The sequence below is a fragment of the Lampris incognitus genome, chromosome 20 (assembly GCF_029633865.1).
Source record: "Lampris incognitus isolate fLamInc1 chromosome 20, fLamInc1.hap2, whole genome shotgun sequence".
Lineage (NCBI taxonomy): Eukaryota > Metazoa > Chordata > Actinopteri > Lampriformes > Lampridae > Lampris > Lampris incognitus.
Window position 1 is genome coordinate 30,303,468 of NC_079230.1, and position 18,459 is coordinate 30,321,926.

The following is an 18,459-nucleotide window of genomic DNA, read 5'->3' on the forward strand; positions in this document are numbered from 1 at the left end:
CACCACCCGGCTTTTCGGGGTCACGCCAAAAAAATCATTTAACCGCTAACACCCCACTTGCACCTTCTATACCGTTTGTGTGTGTGTTCTATAGATAACCTCACAGGAATCCAGTCCTAATCGTTCACCACCTATGTTCCCATCTATTATCAATGTCAACCTTTTCCTCCATCTATTACTTTCTGACCAAAAATTACCAGAGAATTGCTGTGGCCTTGAACACCCCCCCCCCCACCTCTGTCCTTCCTACCCTCCCGCCCACCTGTCATTTTCTTTCTTGTCTTTGCATGGAGATACAGCCCTCGCTCAACCCGTTCCGAGTTCTCATCTGTTCTTTTATCTACCCCCTGCTCTCAGCAACTATTGCTTCCTCGGTTTCGTTCTATCTGACCTCCACTTCTCCAGCCATCTCCATCTCCGCCCCACAGAGATGGGGACAGGGCAGTGGTTGGCACCACAGCCATCTCCATCTCTGCCCCACAGAGATGGGGACAGGGCAGTGGTTGGCACCACAGCCATCTCCATCTCTGCCCCACAGAGATGGGGACAGGGCAGTGGTGGGCACCACAGCCATCTCCATCTCTGCCCCACAGAGATGGGGACAGAGCAGTGGTTGGCAGGTTATAAGTTGTCATCAGGAGTCGTTGCTTTAGGCCCAGTGAAGAGGAGGAGGAGGAGGAGGAGAGAAATCAAGGAGAGGCTGAATCCTGGTCAGTGGCAGCGGTGGTTGTACAGGAGCTGCTGACGGAGGAGCTGGGGGGAGTATCCGGGGGGGGAGTATCCGGGGGGGGGGCATTAGCGTCCTTTTAACAGCAACCCCCTCCAGACTGCCTGACAGGGGTGCTCTCGATTTTCAGGTTGGGTTTGTCCCCACCAGCCGTGGCCCCAGGACCCATGCGTTTCTTGATCTCGGCCGCCATGGTCATGAAAGCCTGCTCCACGTTGGTGGCGTTCTTGGCGCTGGTCTCCAGGAAGGGGATGGCCAAGGAGTCGGCAAACTCCTGCAAGGGCACGGGGGGACAAAAGGAGTTGTCAACTTGTTTTCAGTGTTATTCAGTTATGATATTGTAAGAAAAAAAAACGTTCTCACACAATATACTCCAAATGTGTTGCACTGACAGTATTCTCAGAAGTATAAATACATAACTACGTAATGTTACTCGGAATGACGGGACAGACGCATTGCGAGCCCACCCTTGTTCAAGCCACTATTTTTATCCATGGGGGCCGTTCCAACAGAAAAGCTCTCTACACACTGAAAAACAAACGCTCTGTGTTGAACCTCTACAGGAATGACAGCCTTCGTCCAGCTGGTCTTCTCCCATGTCAATCATCATTAGTATAAAGACGCTCGTGGTTGCTGGTGCAAACCCACCTTGGCTGTTGTGTAGTCGACGACTTTCTTGGTGGTGAGGTCACATTTGTTGCCCACCAGAAGCTTGTTGACGTTTTCACTAGCGTAGCGGTCGATTTCTTGAAGCCACTGTTTCACGTTGTTGTAGGACTCCTGCAAAACAACACAAGTAGACCACATGGCTGAAGGCTGGCTTTCAGTCTGCCAGACACAGAATCCCAGTCACGTCCATTCCACTTACAACCAGTCCACCTGTCTTTGCTGAACCACAGGTTCTAGGAAGGACAAACTTCAGCCAGTGCCAACCGTACAACTCTGCCAAATGTCTTGATGCCCAGTAACCCAGGTCACCCAGGTAAGGACACCACAGAGAGTTGAATCGGTTCATCTGGACACGTTTACTGAGAGAAACATTTCATCACTCATCTAATGCCCCTTTTCCACTGCATGGTACCGGCTCAACTCGACTCAACTCTACTCGCTTTTTTTGGTTTTCCACTGGGCAAAAGTTAGGGATAGTACCTGGCACTGGTACCAGGTCCTTTTTTTGGTACCACCCCCGTCGAGGTTCCAAGTGAGCTGAGCGGATATGAAAAGACATGAAAACACCACGATAAATAAATTAATCAAACAGATTCAATCTAAATACAAATAAATATAAATATACGTATATTTATTCATATTTATTTAAATATAAATAAATCTTAAAAATAAAAACTAGTCAACACGCCCACAGATCACCAGCGGGGGGCTCCGCCGTGAGGGGATACTATCTGCAGTGGAAAACGAAATCCCAAAAAGTAAAGCGAGTAGAGTCGAACAGAGTTGAGCCAGTACCATGCAGTGGAAATGGGGCATAAGTGACCTCTTCGGTCTCAACTGACTGCAGGTGTCCCCACCCTTATGAACAATACAGTTGCATCATGACTTAAAACAACGACCAGCTTCATATGCAAATATGGGTGTGACCATTAACTAGAGTTACAATGGCCATGTGTACTATTGACAGAGGGTTGGGGAATAGTTGCAGTCACAGCATTGTAAGATGGCAACAGATGTACTCTTAGGGCCCCCCCCCCCCCCCCCCGGTTCAGGGACGGTTGTTCCCTCTTCACATAGATGGGCTCTTTTCACTACCCGTTCAAACCAGCGTTCCTCCCTATCAAGGATGTGCACATCCTCATCCTTGAAAGAGTGGCCACTGGTCTGTAGATGGTGCAGACTGTGGAGTCCTGGTCTGACATGTTAGCTCTCCTATGTTGTGCCGTCCTCTTGGCCAGCGTCTGTTTGGTTTCCCCAATGTACAAGTCTCGGCAATCCTCCTGGCGCTTAACAGCTATACTATATTGCTCCGTTTGTGCCGAGGGACCCAATCCTTGGGGTGGACCAACTTCTGGCCCAGCGCGTTTTGGGGTTTGAGAGCAACTGGGACACGGTGTTTGGAAAATACACATCTCAAATGTCCGACACTCCCATCACATACGGAATCACCACTGGTTTAGACTTAGACAGCTGTTGTCCTTCTCCTCTCTTCAACCGGGTGGTGCACTGTTTGGGCATCTTCCTGGCTTCGACAAACGCCCAGTTAGGATAACCACACTTAACCAGGGCCTGTTTAATGTGGGACTTCTCCCCTTCCCTGGTCGCTGTGTCGGTGGCAGCGTTGTAGTCGAGTCACTAAATCTCAAGTCCGAGTCAAGTCTCAAGTCCCCAGTGTTCAAGCCCGAGTCCCCAAAGAAGAGTCTGAGTCAAGTCCCCATTACCACCGTAAAAAAGCTGACATACAAATAAAAAAGGTCTACATGAACAAAAATGACAGCTGTCACCACTTCAAAGGGAGTTTATTTACTTCATGACACAATAGCCAAATAAACGCACTCGCAAGCATGTCCACACACACCAGTGTTGTAGTCGAGTCACTAAACCTCGAGTCCCGAGTCCCCAGTGTTCGAGTCCGAGTCATCAGTGCTCAGGTCCAAGTCACGAGTCCTGATTTTCAGGACTCGAGTCTGACTCGAGTCCGAGTCCTGGACTCGAGTACAACACTGGTCGGGGGGGACGTTGTCAGCTCGGTGGTACAGCAACCTGATGACTCCTAGTTTGTGATCCAGTGGATGATGAGAGTCAAACCTTAAGTACTGATCAGTATGTGTTGTTTAGAGTAAACGTCACCAATCAAATGGCCCCCATCACCAATTGCCCAAGATGAATTTTAACCCAGGTGTTGTCCACAAATCTGAACCAATGGTTAAAATTTAAATCTCAGGACGTGCCACATCTAACCAACCACATAACTCTGTGGACAACTGCATCGAGTTCACCAGGGAGGATGTGAAAAATGACAGATCAGCCTTCTTGCACTGTGAAACTGCAACTGGTGATGGGGGACATGCAATCTGTTCGAATACAGGACAAACAGCAAGACTTTGCAGGACGATGTATGACAGAGTCCTGTGATGGCCTGGCTGCCTGTCCAGGGTGTCTCCCCGCCTGCCGCCCAATGACTGCTGGAATAGGCTCCAGCATCTCGCGACCCCGATTGGGATAAGCGGCTTGGATAATGGATGGATGGATGACAGATTTAATGTCCTCTCATTATGGGTTTCTGACACTAAAAGGTATAGAACTTAAATATAATGGGAATCGGCCTTCATTAGACGCACCTTCATCCCGCCTGCAGCTTACTGCTTGCCCCTAGCCATTACAATATAGAGAAGAAGAAGAATGAAAGCCACTTTATTTTGTCATTGTACAAATTCTACATCGTATAACTATTACCCAATCCTCTGTGAATAGTACACATGGCCATTTAAACTCTAGTTGGTGGTCATGCCTCTCTGCATATGAAACCAGTCATTATGCAACTGTGCTGTTTATAAGGGTGGGGATACTGGCAGTCAGTTGAGACTGAAGAGGTCACTTAGATGAGCGATGAAACGTCTCTCCAGCTAAACGTTGTGTCCAGATGAACTGATTCACCTTTCTGTGACTTTCTTACCTGCATTACTGATCATGCATAAAGACTTCGTTGTACAAGGTTACAACAAAATTTCGTTTTCTGCATGTAAGCCATCCTATTGTATAGGAGCAGTGGGCAACTGCAGCACCCAGGGACCATCTCCAGTTCTTCTTTCCACTGCTTTGCTCGGGGGCACAGGCAGGAGTATTAACCCTAACATGCATGCTTTTTTGATGGTGGGAGGAAACCCACACAGACACAGGGAGAACATGCAAACCCCACACAAAAAGGACCTGGGATAGCCTTGGGGTTCGAACCCAGGACCTTCTTGCTGAGGTAACAGCGCTTTTTTTTCTTTTTTTGAGAAGAATATATATGCTATGCTTGAATAAAAGGTTAGGAGAAAAAATTATGTAGGCAGGACCAGCAATAAATAATGAGAGCAGTCTTCAACTACTATGTTTTTTTTGTTTTGTTTTTTTGTGTTTTTTGACCAAAGCAGTTTAAACTGTCCTGAGTAACGCGGAGTGTAGAAGAGAGGTCAAGAAGAGCGTGCAGGCAGGGTGGAGTGGGTGGAGAAGAGTGTCAGGAGTGATTTGTGACAGAAGGGTACCAGCAAGAGTTAAAGGGAAGGTTTACAAGATGGTTGTGAGACCAGCTATGTTATATGGTTTGGAGACAGTGGCACTGATGAAAAGACAGGAGGTGGAGCTGGAGGTGGCAGAGATGAAGATGATAAGATTTTCACTGGGAGTGATGAAGAAGGACAGGATTAGGAACGAGTATATTAGAGGGACAGCTCAGGTTGGACGGTTTGGAGACAAAGCAAGAGAGGCGAGATTGAGATGGTTTGGACATGTGTGGAGGAGAGATGCTGGGTATACTGGGAGAAGGATGCTGAGCATGGAGCTGCCAAGGAAGAAGAAAAGAGGAAGGCCAAAGAGGAGGTTTATGATGTGGTGAGGGAGGACATGCAGGTGGCTGGTGTGACAGAGGAAGATGCAGAGGACAGGAAGAGATGGAAACGTATTATCAGCTGTGGCGACCCCTAACAGGAGCAGCTAAAAATCAAATCAAATCAAATCTTAGTTTATTCAGACACAAAGGTAGGTCCATGTTAAAGACAACAACAAAGAAATACAACACAGGACAAGAACACAAAAATATAGCTAAAAACAGCAGCTCACAAGTCCACAATGATTAAAAGCTATACAGACATTTGTTCCAATGTTTCCAGAAACAAGAGGAGTACCTGGTGTCCCTTTGTGTAGGCTCCGTTAACAGCATTATAATCACATTCTTAGAATCAATTAATCGACACATAAATGTGTACATAAAATTCCTCAACACAGCATGAAAAGTGGGAACATTACTAGTCACAAACACATGACTTGCACTTGTCCATCTTGGAAGCTTGAGCAAGATGCTAAATGCATCATTATATGCTACCTGCAGCTTTTTCATTTTCGCTTTGCTATAACTGCACCACAAGTGCGCAGTATAAAGCGGAGTACAGTTGGCCCCTAAAAAGAGCAGTTTTAACATCATCTGTACACATGTGACATTTGCGTGCCAGCATGTTGGCTTGTGCATACAGTTTGCAACACTGGCGCTGCACATCATCGTCATCATCACATAGATCATTCCTGATGATGTGACCAGATATCTCATTTTGCTCACCACATGTAGTGCTTGGTTTGCCAAGAAGAATGAGGGAACATTTTGCTTCTGATGCTCCTTGGTTTTAGCAATCATGACAACACTCTTTTTAGAGTTAAATGTGATGTCATGCTGCACACCATAACTTGAGCAGACTCTGAGCAGTTGCTGTAGGCCAGCACTATAAGGGGACAGGAGGACTAAGTCATCAGCGTACATCAGAGGGTTATAAGATTATCCCCCACCATACAGCCAGTCTTACACTCTTAACTTTTTGGAGAGATCACCCATATACACATTGAAGAGAACAAGCAACAGTATTCCACCTTGTCGGACCCCATTGGTCACTGGGAAGGGGGCAGATATACTCTTACCCCATCAGACTTGCATGGTTTGGTATGAATACCAAAAATGCAAGATCCTTATCAAATAAGAGGGGACCCCTCGCTCTTGTAGTTTAACAAACAATTTACCATGATTAACTCGGTCAAAAGCTTTTGATGCATCAAAAAGAAAAACCACATAAATACTGTAGTGGTACATCTTCTATATTTACTAACAACTTCCTTCAGTGCATATATGCACAAATCTGTGCTGTGTTTATTTTTATAGCCAAACTGATTGTCAGTAGTTGATATATATTCTTGAAGCCTATCCAAGAGCATTCGTTCCAATACTTTGGAAGTACTTTGAAAGTAGTAGTAGTTTTGACTAAAGCAATATGAGAGTGGATAATGCCAGAGATTACCATTTCAACAGTGAATAAAACTGATTGTTTAATGTTTAATTGGAAAAACGTGATTTTTTGTTATTTTGCTCCAAAATGCTGGACATCATCTTGACACACATTAAGTCAGCACTGGAACGATGCTCAGTCCTACCATATTTTGCCCCCCCTCCCCCCCTTAATTCATGTGTTTATTTTTTGCAACATTAAACCATTCCCTAGAAATTCATTCAAAAGCTGGAAGGAAACATTGCTACTGTTGCTTTTTTTCATTTCAACTAAAAACTGCCAACCACCGGTGGACGTGAGCTCTAAAGTACACAAAATGTAGTTTGTAAACCTACCTGATCTGTGACATCATACACAACAATGATGCCATGGGCTCCACGGTAGTAACTGGAGGTAATAGTGCGAAACCTCTCTTGACCCGCAGTGTCCCACTGAAAGCCAGAAACAGAGGTTCATCAGCAACCTTACTGAATGACTAACAACATACAGAAGTAGTATTAGCAGTTCTAGTAACTGTTGCCTATGTCTCTTATCTTTCATGGATATATACAGTGCAGTGTATCTTGGCAACATAACCTCAACATGCTGTGTCTGTAAAACACAATAAATCTTTGACATTCTGCCTATTTGGGAGTCTACAACAGAAGTTGTTCCTTTAATAAGGCCATTTGTCTTTAGAGAGTTCCCTTGGCCAAACCAGTATCTAGTTACACCCTGGTTTGACTATAACACACACACACACAGACTGCCTCTCACATTTTTTGACAACAGCTGGATCAAAGCTCCTAAATTGGAATGCAGTTAGGTAACTTTTTCACAGAAGCAAGCTCCTCAAGCGAAGACATCTTTATTTCATGTCTTTTAATGTAACTGGGTTAAGTAGTGGTTTCTGTGTGTGTGTGTGTGTGTGTGCGTCTCTTTTTATGTATTCAGACTCACAATTTGCAGTTTGATGGTCTTGCCATCTAGCTCAATGGTGCGGATCTTAAAGTCCACTCCAATGGTGCTGATGTAGCTTTCTGTGTACGTGTCATCCTGAATCGAGGGTGGTAGAAAGACAGGGGAAAGGTGACGTGAACAAACCTCGTGTCTGAAAATAGACCCGTTTAACAAGGCCGAGCAGGGGAAAAGCCAACATTTCGACATGAAGAAAGCCGAGCAACTCACAGCAAACCGAAGCAGAAGACAGGACTTCCCCACACCGGAGTCTCCGATGAGCAGGAGCTTGAAGAGATAGTCACTGAAATAAAAGCATGTTAGGTCAGACCAGGGACCTGACATTTCTCGCCCTGCCATACATACCGTTTCTGAGTTCATCTGCCAGGCTTTGGTCATCCATACCCTGGTAATGCTGAGCACAAGCCACGCAGCTAATACCGACCTTGCTCACTTAACTGTGCCTCCCCGAAAGGTATTGTAGCGAAGTTGCTGCCCCGTCAGAATTGTGCCAATTGTCCTGGTTTACCCATCAGGCACTGTGTGCAGATTGTCAGTTGTTATTAAATGTTTTGTAAGTGTTTTATGTGGGTTTATGTGATTACAATTTGTTGTGGTGTAATTGCGGTTGTCATTCTGTTGTGTTGTGTAACCTTGGAAGTGAAACCCTGAACAACTTTGTTGTTCGAGCTGATGACCCCCATGTACTGTGTCACATATCTGTAAGTTCTCGTTTCTGTGTGCGTTCAATAAAGGGGCTGCAACGTTACCTTTATCGTCGCTTCTACGTTCGCCGCAGTACTTTGGTGAGCACATCTGCGGAAAGTGGTGTTTTCAGAGCCAAACCACAACTTGCCACACGTGTTCAGCGTCATCCTGTACCGCCGGAAGCCGCCGTGTGCTGCAGCGTGACACCGCCCGTCGAGTCGGCGTCTGGTATGACGTCACGGACGCCGAGCGTAATTGGAGCGTCGCGATCTGCCAAGCCCCCCCCCCCCGCCGCGACTGCGCATGGGCGAAACTTCTGTAGCCGTCCAAAAGGCAACCGCGACGGGTCAACCAAGTCACACAGCTGCGCATTAAAAAACACCTTTCCAACGACCGAGTAACTGAGATTAGCGGTGAAGTTGAAACTGTAATGGTGGCCACCGTCGGTTACTACTTTTAAAAAAAATAAGAAACCATTCAAGGCCCGGGTGGCGTACCGTTGCCTACCAACGCGGGGGGGCGGGGAGGGGGGATCGGCGGTTCGAATCTCGGGCGTTATCTCCGGCTCGGTCGCAGCTGGCCGTGCCTGCGGGTGGGAAGCCGGGTGTGAAGGGTAGGGTGGTTGGCCAAGTACAAGCTGGGGAGGAAACAAAGACATTCAAACCGACAGAATGTGAGAAAAGGCTTCAATATGTAGAGGAGGGGGGGCAGTCGGCCGCAGGTGTCAAAGGGCTTCAGGTGGCTAGTTAGCATTAGCCAAAAAAATGGCCAGGTTTCGACGTGTCTTTGTCCCCGTCACTTAGCAACGTGCCCCGGCCGGTTACCCCGCGACTCTTCACACCCGGCTCCCCGGGCCCGCACACGACGCGGCCGCTTGTGTCCGTCGAGACGCCCGACCAAGCCGGAGGCAACGCGGAGCCGCCGTTAGCACCGAGCCGTCGAGTTGACCGGCCGCCGGCGTGACGTCTCCGGGGTCGCCCGCCGACCGGGCACCCGGCCTCGCGGGCTTGCCGCGAGAGCCGGGGACGACTAAACGGTGGCACGAGCAGAACCGTCAGCTGACCGGGAGAGAGAGAAAAGGCTCGAGCCTGACACGTTCGTTAAGAGGATGTGTCCGCGCCCAGTCCGGCTCCCAGTCCGGCTCCCAGTCCGGCCCGCTGGAGCCAAGTCACACACGGTCTAACGGCCCTGGAAAATAACCGAAACCAAACGTGGAAGCATCTTTTTAATTTTACTCACTATTCAGGATTCATGTTGGACCGACTGAGGCTCTGGCTGCGGGTTTCCGTCTGCGAGGCGACTGCTCCTCTTATTCCGCTTTCCACTCCGGCACAAAAAGATGACTTGTAGGTCTTGTTGTTCACAGGCCCTGAGATGGCTATTTACCGCCTCCTATGCCGTCCCTATTCAGTCCAGTCTACTCGACTTTAGTATTACCATGGAAAGCTAGCTGACATGTCCCTGTTTCACCTGAGAACGTGGGGTTTATTCTCTTCCTTTACCTTCTTTTCGGTATCCGTTCTGCACTAGACGTACAAGATGGCTGCGCAAGTGCGGCAGTGACGTCAAATGACGTGACGCTACAGACCACTACTACTGCTACTTCCGGCTGCTCCCGCTAGAGGGCGCCACAGAGGCTCACCCGTTTCCGTCTCTCCCTGTCCTCTGCATCTTCCTCTGTCACACCAGCCACCCGCGTGTCCTCCCTCATCACATCCGTAAACCTCCTCTTTGGCCTTCCTCTTCTCCTCTTGCCTGGCAGCTCCATATTCAGCATCCTTCTCCCAGTATACCCAGCATCTCTCCTCCACACATGTCCAAACCATCTCCATCTTGCCTCTCTTGCTTTGTCTCCAAACCGTCCAACCTGAGCTGTCCCTCTAATATACTCGTTCCTAATCCTGTCCTTCTTCATCACTCCCAGTGAAAATCTTATCATCTTCATCTCTGCCACCTCCACCTCCACCTCCTGTCTTTTCGTCAGTGCCACTGTCTCCAAACCATACAACATAGCTGGTCTCACTACCATCTTGTAAACCTTCCCTTTAACTCTTGCTGGTACCCTTCTGTCACACATCACTCCTGACACTCTTCTCCACCCACTCCACCCTGCCCGCACTCTCTTCTTCACCTCTCTTCTGCACTCCCCGTTACTTTGGACAGTTGACCCCAAGTATTTAAACTCACACGTCTTCATCACCTCCACTCCTTGCATCCTCACCATTCCACTGTCCTCCCTCTCATTCACACATAGGCACACTCTCCTCGCTTGTCAGCACATTTCCATCTCTATCCTTCATCATCCTAACCTGCTTCACATCCTTCCCAGCTCGGTCCCTCTGTCTAGCCAATCAGTACAAGTCCTTTTCTCCTTCCTTGGTGTCCAACCTCTCATACAACTCACCATACACCTTTTACTTTACCTTCGCCACCTCTCTCTTTGCTTTACGCCGCATCTCCTTGTACTCCTGTCTACTCTCTTCATCTCTCTGACTATCCCACTTCTTCTTTGCCAACCTCTTCCTCGGTATACTTTGCTGTACTTCCTCATTCCACCACTGAGTCTCCTTGTCTTCCTTCCTCTGTCCTGATGACACACCAAGTACCTTCCTAGCTGTCTCCCTCACTATTTCTGCAGTGGTTTTCCAGCCATCTGGCAACTCTTCACCACCACCCAGTGCCTGTCTTACCTCCTGCCTGAACTCCACACATCAATCTTCCTTCTTCAACTTCCACCTTTTGATCTTCGGCTCTGCCTTCACTCTCTTCCTCTTCTTGGTCTCTAAAGTCATCCTACAGACCACCAGCCGATGCTGCCTAGCTTATGTTCTCCCCCGTCACCTCCTTGCGGTCTCCAATCCCTTCCAGATCGCACCTCCTACATAAGATATAGTCCACCTGTGTGCACTTTCCCCCACTCTTCTACGTCACCCTGTGTTCCTCCCTCTTGAAATATCTATTCACCACAGCCATTTCCATCCTTTTCTCAAAACGACGTGACACTGCGGACAAATCTAGAAATAGGATGACATTGGGGCTTGTGGTTTATTGCACATTTTGAGCTTAACAACGTCCGCACAAATGATGTGCGGTTGTACATACAAGTTACTTATTTTAAGAGTGTAAGGGAAAATTGATTATTCTTAATTAAGAGTAGTAATTTTCAAATTTGTGCCAATCTCGCATAGCAGTAAATTCCCTCTGTGTTTCTTTGACATCAAGGCCAAGTAGAAACCAGCTCTCTGAGAGCAGATAGTCTGAGACAAGGCCTGCCTGGTGTCTAACAAGCAGAGAACCTAGTCAAGGACGCAACCTCAGCCCACCCTGAACTTATCCACTCAGAGCGTATTCAGGCACTCATGCCGGGTATAAAAGTGGACTGAAGACAAAGATCAGGGCTCGTTCCTCCTGGTGGGGGGGGGTGGTTGAATAAAGCTTTATGAAAAGACAGAACTGGCGTCACCAGTGTTGTTAGCAAAATTGTCACGACACGTGTTATTCACAGATAGGTAGGATAGTGAATCTTTATTCATGGATGCAGTTTTCCGGGGGAGCACAGCAACTCGGCAGCTTCTTGCGTACCAGTTCTCAAATCTACAGCCAAACGATTTGCATATATTACCTCTGTTGTGAAAAGCAAATTTAAATCTTGAAATCATAAATGTATGCTGATTTTATAGTCTCTCTCTCTCTCTCACACACACACACACACACACACACTTATTTACAAGAGAATTTGGCCACTCCAGGACATTTATTGGCTTTTGGCGCCTCTTTTTGGCACTTATTGTTGCTTTGCGGAGGCTACGTTGACACACAAGAGGTAGCCGTCCTCTGTGCCGTCCTCCTTGTGCTCTGTCTTAGGTAGGGGTGCAGCACCCATGGAAGGAGACGGCAGGTAAATATTCCCCAGGGCGTCCGACTCTCCCTCCTCGTTCTGTCCATGGGCGGTGTAGTGAGAGGCAGCGGCCTCCAGGCCCTGGTTAATGTACAGGGCGTCCTGGCTGGCCTCCAGAACCGGCAGCTCAGACAGAAGGTCCTTGAGTCTTCTACCCAGTTCCCTAAAGCCAGGCCTGTGGGATACCTCCCTGTGCCAGCAGCTCCACATTATTTCATAGCTGATACGGAGAGGCGGATGGAGGAGAGGGGAGGAATCGAGGCAAGAGACAAAACAACAACAAAAAGGGGAATAAAGAGAGGGAATATTAGGCCATGGAGAACAAGAGTAAAGCCATATCAAGGTTAAACACTGGGTTTAAACGACTGGAAGAGAAGAGGACAGGGTGGATTGTAGTCTGGAATATAATATTAATGACATGGTCAGTGTCCCCTCTTTGTCTCTGATGTGCACTCCTGTATTCTGAGTTACAGTTTGTAGCATAATAAAAAGGCTCAAAATGATTCAGTTAGTCAAAGCCAAGAGGCCAGTAAGAGTATGGAGAGAGACCAGGAGCAGATCATCATCTTGGCTCGCTCAAGTTGTCAGCAATGCCGTGGAAGAGAATGTCTCTCCATGTGAATTCAGATGAAGTAAGACGATGATTTCCTGTACTATGTTTTATTTGGATACGATTCCCCCTGGGCTATACGAGCAACCACTTTTAACGCTGTGTGCCAAGTGTAGCTCAGTCGGCGCACACAAACCAGAATAACGCCACACACTGCCTAGAGCCAATACAGCTTCCTCATCACTAGCATGCTTTCTAAAAGATGTGAATGGGTAACAGCAACTCACAGTTTGGAGTCACAGTCTTCCGGCTGTTTGGGCCTGTAGCCAGACCTCAGCAGATCCAGCAGTTCGTGATTGTGGACACCAGGATACGGGGTCCTCCCTCTGGTGACGATCTCCCACATGGTCACCCCAAAAGACCACTGAGAGAGCAGAGATGTGTTGGACACGATTTTACGACTCGGTGGATGAATTTGAATACCAAGTCCTCGTGCGCTCCTCATCAAATGTAATCCCATTTCAACATTTTAACAACGGAATAATAATTCCTAAAGTTCATGTATGCAAATCATGAATGCTTTTTAAAATGTGTATTGATAAGGGCGTCCGTGTGGTGTGGCAGTATATTCCATCGCCTACCAACACGGGGATCGGCAGTTTGAATCCCCGTGTTACCTCCGGCCTTGGTTGGGCGTCCTTACAGACACAATTGGCCGTGTCTACGGGTATGTGTCACTGCACTAGCGCCTCCTCTGGTCGGTTGCTACACCAGTACGGGGGGGGAGGGGGAACTGGGGGGGGGGGATAGCGTGATCCTCCCACGCGTTACGTCCCCCTGGTGAAACTCCTCACTGTCAGGTGAAAAGCGGCTGGCGACTCCACATGCATGGGAGGAGGCATGTGGTAGTCTACAGCCCTCCCCGGATCAGCAGAGGGGGGTGGAGCAGCGCTAACCACTGGGCCACCATGCCGCCCAGTTCCAGTGGGTGTTGTATAGCAATGTAAGTCCTCAATCACAAGGCAAAAAGAAAATCCTGCTGGGAGATTCAATAGGGAGCATAACAAGTGAACAAACTCACCACATCACTCTTGACGTTATACACGGACTCGGATAGGCTTTCCATGGCCATCCACTTTATTGGCATGCGAATAGATACCACTTGTCTGTAGTAATTACAGCTGTGGATTTTTTTGGACAGCCCAAAATCAGCTACACACACTTGGAGATCATCCCCCAGCCTGTGAAGGACAAATGACAGCACTGCAGGTCAACTTCATTGTTATTTGGCTTAAATTACTATTTTTTGGATGAAAACAACGTAACAGCTCCTGACAGATTTCCAAATTGGTCATGTAAGATAGGTACCGCCAGACTCTGCTTCCGGTAAAACTTCTTGGTAACACTTTAGTATGGGGAACATAAAAAAACTTAATTACTAGTGAATTAGTAATGATCACGATGTCACTTTAGTATGGGGAACATAGTCTAAGTAACAAAAACTTAATTTAGAGTAATTTAACACTATGAACCCTTGTAGTTTTGTGTGTTGTTATGTAAGAACAGACCATATTCATTAAGTGTTAGTAAGGGAGAATAAGTCTTCTTGTGGTACTACCACCTTATAAAGTCCATACTAAGCAAAGCATATTGAGATGGTACTACTAATAAGCAATACTTCTGAGGTTATAGAGGGAAAACTCATAGTTAATGGCTTACTGGTTGTATAATAAGGCCATGCAGAATAAGGCATTAATGAGTACGTAATAATGACCAATTAAGAGCCAATATGTTGCTAGTTTGCATGCTAATAAGCACCTAATTAATGGTGACTACGTTCCCCATACTAAAGTGTTACCGACTTCTTTATTCTAAGTGTAGGAAATATCTATGTATCATTCAAACGTTTCATAACCAATTTAGAATCCCAAGTCAGAAAACTAACAACAGGCTGTTTTGTCATTGTTCGTTTACAAATTGAAAATCGGAGAACCAATAACGGGCTGTTTTTCCTTGTTTTGCTCTGGTTCTGGAGTTAAAAATAGAATATGAGAAATTGGGGTATTTGTAGTGTAAGCGGTTATTATCTTGCCCGGTGCGGGATTCGATACGGAGTGTACTGCACCATAAGGCGACGTCACTAACCGCTCGGCTAAAGGGTCAAAGTCGTTAGTTAGGGGGCTAACGGGTCTTATTAGTAGTTTACAGTCGTCACCCTCCCCGGAAGCGCGCCCTCGCGCTTTGTTCTTCCCGCACTCCGAAGAGACTTCTGAGGATCTGCACACTTCCGGATCCCACCGCTGCCACCAATGTAACCGGTTATTTTCTTGCCCGGTGCGGGATTCGATACGGGGTGTACTGCACCACAAGGCGACATCGCTAACCGCTCGGCTAAAGGTTCAGACCCGTTAACTAAGGGCTAACGTGTCTTATTAGTAGTTTACAGTAGTCTTTGAATTTTTTCGTTTAACATTTCCGGTTTGCTGGGACCAGGAAATTGTCGACGTTTCACGTGCCTGGACAGACGTGAGCGGCGGCTCATCCAGTCGTTCAACTGTCTGCCAGCTGCCGAGCCTGGAGTCATAAACTGCCGTAAAGTGAAACAGTGGTCAAACCGGCTGCCTTCTGAATTTCGTTGCGCCTAAAGTAGCGTCATTACGGGAAGGGCGGCTTCGGAGCGCGGCGGAGGTCCTGAAAGATACGGATGGGTTATTCTCAATCACGTGACCCTCTTTTTTTTTAGACAACGAACAGCTCCGCCATCTTGGAGGGCAGCTAGACCTTAGCAACCACCGTTTACGCCGGAGATCTGATTGTCGATCTGTGTTTACAAGAACGACACGCTGTCCGCTGGCTGGCAGGTCTGACCCTTTAGTCTAGCGGTTAGCGATGCCTCCTGCGGTGCGGGCGATACGGGTTCGCGTCCCGGCCGCGGCAGTTCCTGTGGTTGCGTTGTCCCCCCGAATTCGCTACAGTATGAATCAAACCTTGAAACACATTCCGTCACGCTGACTGTTTGGAAGACCTTTAGCATCGCGCAGGGAGAGCAACGCAGCATCCTACGGACTGGAGCCGTTGTCCTCCAACATGGCGGACGTGTTGCCGTCACGTGGTATGTGACGTAATATGAGAATAACCCATATCCCTTTTCTGTCATCAAATCAGACCAAATCAATTTTATTTGCATAGCCCAATATCACAAATTTGCCTCAGTGGGCTTAACAGTGTAACCGGTTGTTTTCTTGCCCGGTGCGGGATTCGATACGGAGTGTACTGCACCACAAGGCAGCGTCACTAATCGCTCGGCTAAAGGGTCAGACCCGTTAGCTAGGGGCTAACGTGTCTTATTAGTTGTTTACAGTCGTCACCCTCCCCGGAAGCGCGCCCTCGCGCTTTGTTATTCCCGCGCTCCGAAGAGACTTCTGAGGATCTGCACACTTCCGGATCCCACCGCTGCCACTAACGTAACCGGTTATTTTCTTGCCCGGTGCGGGATTCGATACGGGGTGTACTGCACCACAAGGCCACATCACTAACCGCTCGGCTAAAGGGTCAGACCCGTTAGCTAGGAGGCTGACGTGTCTTATTAGTAGTTTACAACAGCTACACAACATCCTGTCCTTAGACCCTCTCATCGGATAAGGAACAACTCCCGGAAAAAAAACCTTTAACGGAGAAAAATGTTTCTCTCTGTTCTTTTATGAACACAATCGGTCTGCATTGTTCTTTTTCCTCACGTCTGACCTGCTGTACTTTTTTTTTTTTTTTGCCAATAGGTTATCAGATAACTCCCAGAGATTGCTGTTGCCAGTATTCTCTCTTACAGTATTAAAGTGGAGTCATCCCACTGTACCAGTTTGTGGACATTGCGAAATAAAATCACCTCTTCGCTCTGTATGCAGTCTGGTGTGTTTGTTTCATCTGTTTTTATGCTTTGATGAAATATTTTTGCATTGCCCCCTACTGGCCCACTAATACCACTTCCGGCATCAACTCATTTTCCCGGGAGGTCTCCCATCCAAGTACTACCCAAGCCCATACCTGCTTAGCTTCCGTCATTTGGCAAAAACGGGGTACGTATTGGTATGGCTGCCGAGAGTGAATGAACGTCAGTCTATAACTATGCACAGTGACGACTCGTGGTTTTGATAGTCGACTATTCTGTGAAACCCCGATTACACACTGAGGCCCTCAGTCTCCCTTCCACAGACAGGCTATGGCGGAATACCAATGGCAGAGAACAAAGATGCCGTTTTATCTGAACAAGGCCACTCTGATCTCTAAGCCTTCCCCATCTGTGCCCAGGGTGTGCTGCTCTCGGTCGCCCTCTGGTGGACTCACATGCAGTTGCGTGCAGCCAGGTCCCTGTGCAGGAAACCCTGAGAGCTGAGATACTCCATCCCTGCTGCAATGTCAATCATGAAGCGAAGGAGACTCTGGTGAGGCACAAACTGGGAGAAAGAGAAGTATGAGAATAAAAAAAGGACACTGGTGAAGAGATTCTGTCAACGTTTCAGGAAGTGGTAAAAGAAGGACCTTCTTGCCCTGACCTCATTCCAGAGTGCTGCCCAAGTCATTAGACCTGCACGAGTTGTTGTATTAAATACTTTCAAACATGTTTTGTCAAGATGGCGTAGAAACCCAAGGTCTTAGATCAAGTTATATTTGTTATCAGGGCAACTTCTGTTGAATTTAGCCTTCTCCTTCTTTGCTTCATCCTCGACTTACATCTCATGTGAAGTCCCCTGTCTACCCCCCCCCCCCGAGGTTATTCCTGCCTTACTTCTGAAAGACGTGTTTTGGGCTTCCAGTATGCAATAGCTCCCTGCAAGGGCAGATTTAAGGCTTGTCAGATAAATACCTGGCCATGCACCATCAAAGTAAAACTACATAGATCTGTGGATGTTGTGTTAGCGGTCAGGTCCTGTGGTGGAAAGTATCAAAGTATTCAAGTACTGCACTTAAGCGCAGGTTTGAGGTACTGATATTTTATTTGAGGATTGGCACTTTGTGAGACTCAGTACTTTGACTTCACTATATTTCTGAGAGAAAATATCGTACTTTGCTGCTGACCTACATGTCTTTGAGTCACCTAACCTACATGTCTTTGGTTCACCTGACCCACATGTCTTTGAGTCACCTGACCTACATGTCTTTGGTTCACCTGACCTACATGTCTTTGACTCACCTGACCTACATGTCTTTGGCTCACCTGATCGACACGTCTTTGGCTCACCTGACCTACATGTCTTTGCTTCACCTGACCTACATGTCTTTGGCTCACCTGATCGACACGTCTTTGGCTCACCTGACCTACATGTCTTTGCTTCACCTGACCTACATGTCTTTGGCTCACCTGACCTACATGTCTTTGCTTCACCTGACCTACATGTCTTTGGTTCACCTGACCTACATGTCTTTGACTCACCTGACCTACATGTCTTTGGTTCACCTGACCTACATGTCTTTGACTCACCTGACCTACATGTCTTTGGTTCACCTGACCTACATGTCTTTGGCTCACCTGACCTACACGTCTTTGGCTCACCTGACATACATGTCTTTGCTTCACCTGACCTACATGTCTTTGCTTCACCTGACCTACATGTCTTTGAGTCACCTAACCTACATGTCTTTGGTTCACCTGACCTACATGTCT

General features: G+C 47.5%; 2 protein-coding genes across 2 annotated transcripts in view; both read right to left on the minus strand.

Moving 5' to 3' along the window:
- Nucleotides 1-275: 275 nt before the first annotated feature.
- Nucleotides 276-9,889, minus strand: rab1ba (zRAB1B, member RAS oncogene family a). Its single transcript, XM_056299993.1, has 6 exons — nt 9,592-9,889; nt 7,876-7,948; nt 7,648-7,743; nt 7,044-7,139; nt 1,376-1,507; nt 276-1,001 (listed from the first exon to the last, which is right to left on the minus strand). The coding sequence occupies exons 1-6, from the start codon at nt 9,603-9,605 to the stop codon at nt 807-809; spliced, it is 606 nt and encodes a 201-aa protein (XP_056155968.1). The 5' UTR covers nt 9,606-9,889; the 3' UTR covers nt 276-806.
- A 1,977-nt stretch (nt 9,890-11,866) lies between these two features.
- si:ch73-40a2.1 (tyrosine-protein kinase receptor TYRO3) overlaps nt 11,867-18,459 on the minus strand; it is a 33,557-nt gene continuing 26,964 nt past the window's right edge. The window contains exons 12-15 of the mRNA XM_056300233.1: nt 17,142-17,251; nt 13,882-14,041; nt 13,088-13,224; nt 11,867-12,470 (exon numbers count right to left, since the gene is read on the minus strand). Of these exons, the coding sequence (XP_056156208.1) occupies nt 12,137-12,470; nt 13,088-13,224; nt 13,882-14,041; nt 17,142-17,251 (741 nt within the window). The 3' untranslated portion in view covers nt 11,867-12,136. The remainder of the gene's footprint in view (nt 12,471-13,087; nt 13,225-13,881; nt 14,042-17,141; nt 17,252-18,459) is intronic.

Coding starts and splice junctions, on each gene's coding strand:
- rab1ba (XM_056299993.1), bottom strand. Junction 7,744..7,875: donor GTCTTCTGCTTCGGTTTGCT/GTGAGTTGCTCG, acceptor CCCTCGATTCAG/GATGACACGTACACAGAAAG. Junction 1,508..7,043: donor TGTATGATGTCACAGATCAG/GTAGGTTTACAA, acceptor GTTGTTTTGCAG/GAGTCCTACAACAACGTGAA.